The sequence below is a fragment of the Colobus angolensis genome, unplaced genomic scaffold (genome assembly GCF_000951035.1).
Source record: "Colobus angolensis palliatus isolate OR3802 unplaced genomic scaffold, Cang.pa_1.0 Scaffold255, whole genome shotgun sequence".
NCBI lineage: Eukaryota > Metazoa > Chordata > Mammalia > Primates > Cercopithecidae > Colobus > Colobus angolensis.
The window spans coordinates 2588539-2596119 of NW_012115766.1; the positions used below are offsets into that span (position 1 = coordinate 2588539).

At 37.6% G+C, this 7581-nt stretch overlaps 1 protein-coding gene across 1 annotated transcript in view; it reads right to left on the minus strand.

Moving 5' to 3' along the window:
• Positions 1-4980: 4980 nt before the first annotated feature.
• The window catches only part of B3GALTL (beta 1,3-galactosyltransferase-like), a 120703-nt gene continuing 118102 nt past the window's right edge, over positions 4981-7581 (minus strand). Inside the window, exon 17 of the mRNA XM_011946940.1 lies at positions 4981-7023. Within this exon, the coding sequence (XP_011802330.1) occupies positions 6856-7023 (168 nt within the window). The 3' untranslated portion in view covers positions 4981-6855. The remainder of the gene's footprint in view (positions 7024-7581) is intronic.

Here is a 7581-nt window from a genome sequence, read left to right on the forward strand (position 1 = left end):
AGCATTTTTGTCTTGTTTTTAACATTGGTAGACCTGGTACCAGGTTGCATAACATGGTATGCAACCTGGATTGCATACCATGGTGACTCACTAATCCTCTCTTAACAATTGTGCCTCAATATCCTTTGCTATTTCATCAATTCATCTTGTTATGGTGTCACCTTTTGAACTGTAGCCTCTCCTAAAATTTCATGACAAATGTCCTAAGTAGCAGGCAAGATCAACTCTTCACCAATAGTGAAGGATTTCTTAGCTTTAGCAATGTGGTTAGCCACAAAGAATGATGCTCGCAGTGCAGACACGTTTGATGAAGTGGTAGCCTTCAACAATTACTTCTGTTCTTTGTGGCTATGTGTTTTCTTTTGAAAGGCTCCAAACACTTGTCTTTCGATGCAGGTTACTTTGTCTCCATGCGGTGAAGCAGTGTTGAAGGTTTCATGGCTTCGTTGAGTAGCCGGTAGCCACATATAATACAAAGTGGGCTTGGAGTATGTAAATCACCTGTTGAGATGAAGCTGTAATTTAAGTGGAAGTCTTGGTATTTTCTTTTAAATGCAGCTTTGTTTTTGTTGGGAGCCTTAAGAGTCTTCTGCTGTCTCATCATTTGAGTCTATTACCCTTTTCAAAGAAGCTCTCCAGTGACATTTGTATATTACTCATTTTGGCTAGGATTAGCTTGTGGGCCTACCAAAACTGTGACTGAGACAAGTGGGAAAGAGGCCTAGATGAAAGTGGTAAATAAAATAATAGTCAGACCACGCATGGACTAAAATAAATGTCAGATTCTGACTCAAAGTCTCCCACCAGATGCAGCTTAATTGTCACTTGCCACTCACTGATAGGGTTTTGATATGAGTCTGCAAGCAATTGATTGATTATGGTCTCTGTGCAGTCAAACCTCTCTGCTAATAGTCATCTACGTTTGCAGCTGCTCCCCAGTGCTAGCATCAGTGTCTCAGCTCCACCTCAGGTCATCAGGCATTAGATTCTCATAGGGAGCACACAGCTTAGGTCCCTCACATGCGCAGTTCACTATAGGGTTCACACTCCTATGAGAATCTAATGCCTCCTCCTGCTGTGTGGCCTGGTTTCTATCAGATACAGCCCAGTACCAGTCCACGGCCTGGGGGTTGGGGACGCCGGTGTGTGGTATTCAGTACAGTAGCACGCTGTACAGGTTTGTAGCCCTAGAAGCAATAGGCTACACCATACAACCTAGGTGTGTGATACACTATACCATCTAGGTTTGTGTAAGTATACCCTGTGATATTCACACAGTGATGAAATTGCCTAATGATGCATTTCTCAGAAAGTATTCACGTTAAGTGACACATGCCTACATACACACACACACACCCACACACACGTATATAGTCTTGAATGGCAGCATACGATTGGATCCTCTTATATACTTATTATCTGACAGGTATAAACAATGATCTTCAAAAAATATTAAATAACTAAAAGTTACATAACTAATGTTTTCTTTTTATATCTATATTTTCATCTTTTGATCAGTTAACTTGTGTCTGGAGGACTTCTTTAACACTCCTTTCCAACTGGTGATAAATTTTTTCAGCTTTGGTATGTCTTAAAAATGAATTGTTTTGCCAGAATTTCAAAAGATGTTTTCCCTGTGTGTGTATTGTTACATAATGATTTTCTTTTTTTTTTTTTTTATAGCATAGCTATTTCTCAAGCTCACTATGGGCTAGTAATATGGCTTGAATCTGTGTCCCCACCCAAACCTCATGTGGAATTGTAATCTCCAATGTTGGACATGGGGCCTGGTGGGAGATGACTGGATCACAGGTGTGGTTTCTCACCACTGGTTTGGCACCGTCTTCTCGGTACTGTCCTTGTGACAGTAAGTTCTCATGAGATTTGGTGGTTTAAAAAGTGTGTAGCACCTCCTGCCCCGCCTTGTTCCTGCTTCTACCAGCACCACGTAGGAAACTTGCTCCCACTTTGCATTCTACCATGATTGGAAGCTTCCTGAGGCATCCACAGAAATAGAAGCTGCTGCACTTCCTTTTCTGCTTCCTTTATAGCCTGCAGAACTGTGAGCCAATTAAATCTATTTCCTTTTTAAATTACCCAGTCTCAGGTATTTCTTTACAGCAATGCACGAATGGACTAATACAGCTAGCCTATTTCTTAGCCTTTTCCCTTATCATCTATTCTTACAACTCAATGAGGTAGGAGCTACCGTCATCTAATTTTGCACGTGAGGGGACTGAGGCACAAAGAGGCTGTAACACTGGCCCAAGGTAAAGTAGAAAAAAGGCTCAGAAGTCACCTGCCTTCAATCTCCCAGACAGGAAGTGGGGCCAGACTCTAAATCCACTCTGCTCCAGGGCAACGTTTTAAGCATAGAAGGGATAAGGTCAGTTCTGCACTTTAGGAAGATGGGACTAGATGCAGTGCTGAGGACTGGGAGAATGCAGGGTCCTGAGAAGTTTCTAGACTAGTGCCAAGATCACCCAAGACATGCCCTACCCACAGGTCTCAGCCTACTTTAAACAGAACAGGAATTAATACAGAAAAGCTATAATACTTTTTCTTTCAGAACTCTTAGAATACTGTCCACTATCTTCTTGCTTGCCTTGTTTCCAATAAGAAAACTGCTGTCATCCTTAGTTTATCTGTACATAATGAATCCTCTTTTTTCTTTCACTGAGTTTAAGGTTTTTTTCTTTATCATTGTTTCTGAGAAAGTTGATGTTCATTATGTTTCTTGGTTGTAGGAATTTACAGCATTCATCAAATTTTGAAGTTTTTTTTGTTAACCATTACTTCTTCAAGTATTTTTATTTTCCTCTGGTCTCCTTTTTTTTAAGGATTTCAATTACACTAATATTAGACCCTTAAATTGATGAATAGTTAACCAATGGTTTTACTTTCTTGAAGGCTTTCTTCTCTGTGTTTCAGTTTAGATTGTTTCTATTGCGCTATCTTAAAATTGTTGCATATAACCTATATATTTTAAATAATTTCTGGATTATTTATAATACCTAATACAATATAAATGCCATGTTATATGTTATTATTTAGGGAATAATACAAGAAAAAACATTTGTACATATTCAGTACAGATGCAGCTATTGTAGGCCTAACTGTATTTTCAACTCATGATTGGTTGAATCTGCAGATGTGGAACCTATGGATATAAGGTGCTGACTGTATTTTTTATGCTATCATAAATGGGATAGTTTTCTTAATTTTAGAGGGGTAGTAATTGTTGCCATAGAAATGCTACTGATCAGTTTTTGTTGGTTTGTATGCTGCAACTTTACTACATTTATTTATCAGTTTTCATATGTTTTTGGTGGAGGCTTTTCTATATGTAAGATCATGTTATCAGCAAACAGAGACAATTTATTTTGTGTCTCCTATTTCAAAATTCCTTTTATTGATTTTTTTTTCTTGCCTAATTGCTCTGGCTAAGACTTCCAGTAGTATGTTGAACAGAAGTGGTGAGAGTGGGCATTTGTATTGTCCCTGATCTTAAAGGAAAAGCTTTCAACTTCTCACCATTGAGTATGATGTTAGCTGTGGGCTTGTCATATATGACCTTTACTGTGTTGAGTAACATTCCTTCTATACTTATTTTTTAGGGTTTTTTTTTTTTTCAGTCATGAAAGGATGTTGAGTTTTGTCATATGCTTTGTCTTCATTTATTAAGATGATCATACATATGGTTTTTGTCTTTTGTTCTGTTAATATAGTAAATCACATTTATTAATTTGCATATGTTGAACCATCCTTGCGTTCTTGGGATAAATCCTTCTTGGTCTTGGTGAACAATCCTATAAATGCTGTTGAATTTGGGTTGCTAGTATTTTATTGAGGATTTTAGCATCCATATTAATCAGGGATATTGGCCTGTAATTTTATTTTCTTGTAGTGTCCTTGTTTGGCTTTGGTACCAGGGTAATTTCTATCCTCATAAAATGAGTGCAAGTTTCCCCATCTTTGATTGTTTGGAAGAGTTTGAGAAGAATTGGTACTAGTTCTTTAAGTGTTTGGTAGAATTCAGCTGTGAAGCTTTCTGGTCCTGAGTATTTCTTTGATGGAAGACATTTTATTACTGATTCAATTTTCTTTCTTACTTAGTATTGGTCTGTTTGGATTTTCTATTTCTTTATAACTTGGTTTTGGTCTATTGTATTTTTAGAAATTTATCCATTTCTTCTAGGCTATCCAATTTGTTGGCATATAATTTTTTATCATTTTATAACTCTCGTACTTTTGTGGTATCAGTTGTTGGAAGACAACAGAAACATTCTTGAAGATGTCAACTATGTTAATTTTTGAGGAAATATACGTAACTATAACATATAGAGATGTGGAAGCACAAGAGGTCTTCAATAAACCCAGAAATGCAGAGAGCACCGATATTTACATACCCATACATAGCATCGTTTTTAATTTAGCATGCTATTATTGTTTTCTGCTTCCAGGCGTCCTAGAAAGGTTATTTTCATGTCTGGATTTCTGATTTAGCTGCAAGATGTAAAAGTCCTACATAGTCAGACAACCCGCTTTGGCTATATCATCAGGAATGGCTTAAAAGTAAAAATGACATTCCAGTTATTCCACACACAAATCCCTGATACTAACATCCCTATCCTAAAAACAGCCATTTGGAAGGAAAGCCCTATTTCAAAGCAAAGGAAATGTGAATAAGACAATATCTGGTCCTGGAAATGTCAGACTCAAAATTGAGTTCTTTAGATGAGAGTCAATTCTAAAATAACATCTCTGATTTGTTATACAATAAAACATAATGGCTTTATAAACTTTATATAAACACTGTCAATTTCTGATGGTTTTCTCTTAAAAGGGTAGCTCTGAAGTGATTATTCTCTCTTCAAACTGTATTTACTGGGCTGCTGACTTTTTTCTCTGATTTCATTCATTCCTTTTCCCCATTTCCCCTCCCCATTCCCAGTCTAGACTAATGACCACAATATTTGAGAAATAAAAAACTTAGGCAAAGATCTTTTATTTGTGGTTAGGCTTACACAGTTCCAAAAAGTAAACATAATTAACAAAACACTTAAAAGTACCAGAGGAGGTGCCCCGGTATCAGTAGAAGGCACTGATCAGACCAAAGAAGAAAGCTTGACACGGATCTTCATGTACGGATGCCAGCTTCAATCCTGTCCAATGAACATGCTGTTCTCTCAGTGGTAACAGTTAGTAGGCCGGAGCAGAACTGGAGACTCTTTTCCACTGGTGTAGGCAGCCAGGGCTCTCCGGGAGTATTATTATAGATGACATGAAGGTGATTACTATGGTGGCAATGACAACAATCTCAGTTACAATGACAACAAAGCTAAGGCCATCAGTAGAGGCTTGATGCGATCTAGAAATCCTTCTGGAGCCTCTCATCAGCTGATCATCCCTGATACATCTCTTGGATGGCCACAAAATCCATTTTCACAAAACTGAATCCAATGCATTGTGTTATCACTGCAACACACACGAGTTCTGGTAGTTGCTAATTTGGAAAAATGGTAAATACTAATACTATTGCAGCATTTTGGGAATGAGTCAAATCTATACTACAAGAAAAACACATGAACACACACACAGGTACTTTTGGTGGTATGGCTTTAAATTCTGTGCTTGGCTATAAAAAGCATTATAAGCAAAGTTAATGAATAACAGTTTTTATTAAAAAGAAAAAAATAAGTAATTTACTATACCAAAATCAGTTTAAGACATATTAAATCAAATTTTATGCAAATACCTTTACAAAAACTGAATTATATAATTAAACAGAGTGCTTTTTATACATTAATACTGAACATGTTAAGTTACTAGATATTAAAGATATAATTTGAAAACTAGAGCTGTTTCAAAATACTGTGTTCAAATGTCATTCTTTGGGGACCCAGAGAAATTACCTGATCACCATGTTGTCCTTCCACAAGGGGTTTCTCTTCTGAGTCAGGAGAGAGTCATTAAGTAACATTAAGAAAAAGAGTAAAACATAAGGTCCAAATTTAATTCACCTCCTGAGACTCACATAGAGCTTGCTGACTTGAACAAAACACATCTACATTGTTTTAAAATATTGAGGACACTATTTTGTGGCAGCATCTACTACACTTTCATGTTACAAGTAGGCCATAAAGATAGGGCTTCAGGGAGAAATAGAACACAAATGAACTTCTAAAGCAATACAAAGCTCTAGCAGAAGACCTCATTCTCTTTATGAGGCACAAACAGCAAAAGAAGAGATAAAACATAACCACCATGATTACGGACTTCAGGGGATTTCATATCTAGAGTTTCATGATGTTTTATGTACACTATTATTCCTTAACACAGTATTATTCCTACTGAGTTTCCAGGAAATAATTTTCATCAGTAATATGGTTGAAAAGTTCATACCATTGGTAATATCCATGTCAAAAGACTTTCACTCTTCTTTTTATATATACAAATGGAACTGTAGACAGTCACTCCAGGCTCATGCCCAACTGAAACTTCCATTATAATGAAGAGACAGAACAGGAAAGGGACTTCTGGTATCATTTATTTTCCTGTGACAATAATAAAAACTGCTGTTATCACAGCTTGTAGAATAAACAGTCATCACTAAGTGTTAAAACAACTGCGTAAGTCAAAAGCAAGTGATTTTTCCCAGAAAAAAAAAAATGTTTCTCCTATGACCCCTTTTCTTCCTCTGTCAAAAAATACCCTACATAAAATCTCCCCCTAAAGTCAGGAAGCGTCCAATGCCATGTGGCAGACACAAGCATTGTGAGCACAGCCCAGTGGGATGAGGCCACAGTCTCCAGTTCAGTCCCTGCGCAGGCTATGCTCACAGGTCACCCTGCTTTATAACTCCTCTCGAAAACCTTTCTGTGTCTCCTGCCTGGCTTTGGCTTCCTCATTGGGTGCCAACCATGTGAAATACACCTTCACTGGATCGATGTTCCAGTGTTTGTGGAACGATATAGGAACTTGATGAGAAAGGTAGTCCTTAGGGTAATCCACTGGCCGAGCCTGCAGGAAAAACAGAGAGTTAGGCTTCCTTGTTGATTGGAAATAATTTTGCTGCAGAAGAGCATTTGAGTTTATAAAGTGGATTGCTTTACTTCACGACTTAATATTGGCTATGGGAATCCAAAAGCAAAAAGGAAACTATTTTCTGATCTCTTTCTTCTAACTCCAGGTTCTTTGCTTTTGTGTTTCCAACTACCTGAATATCCCAAATGCACTGCTTTTTGCTTCTATGTTCCATAGTCTTGCCTCTGGGAGATTCCTGAACCATAGTAATAAATACAAAAAGCTTTCTTTGGCAAGCCATTTAAGTTACTATTATCACTTCTGCACAAAGACAGAAAAACTGTTACGTTCCAGGTACTTCTAAGGAAACTCTGGCCATATGTGGGTTGTGGGGGGCCAGGGCAAAGATTTCTCAGATTTCCCTTGGCCTGTCTACTGCTCTAATGTGTAAATAGGTGACGTCATTCGAAGAAAGAAAACAAGGAGCTCACTGGGGAGAAGGATAACGTAACTCATACTCTCTTCCTGCCCAAATATCTAGTCTAGTTCCAGAGG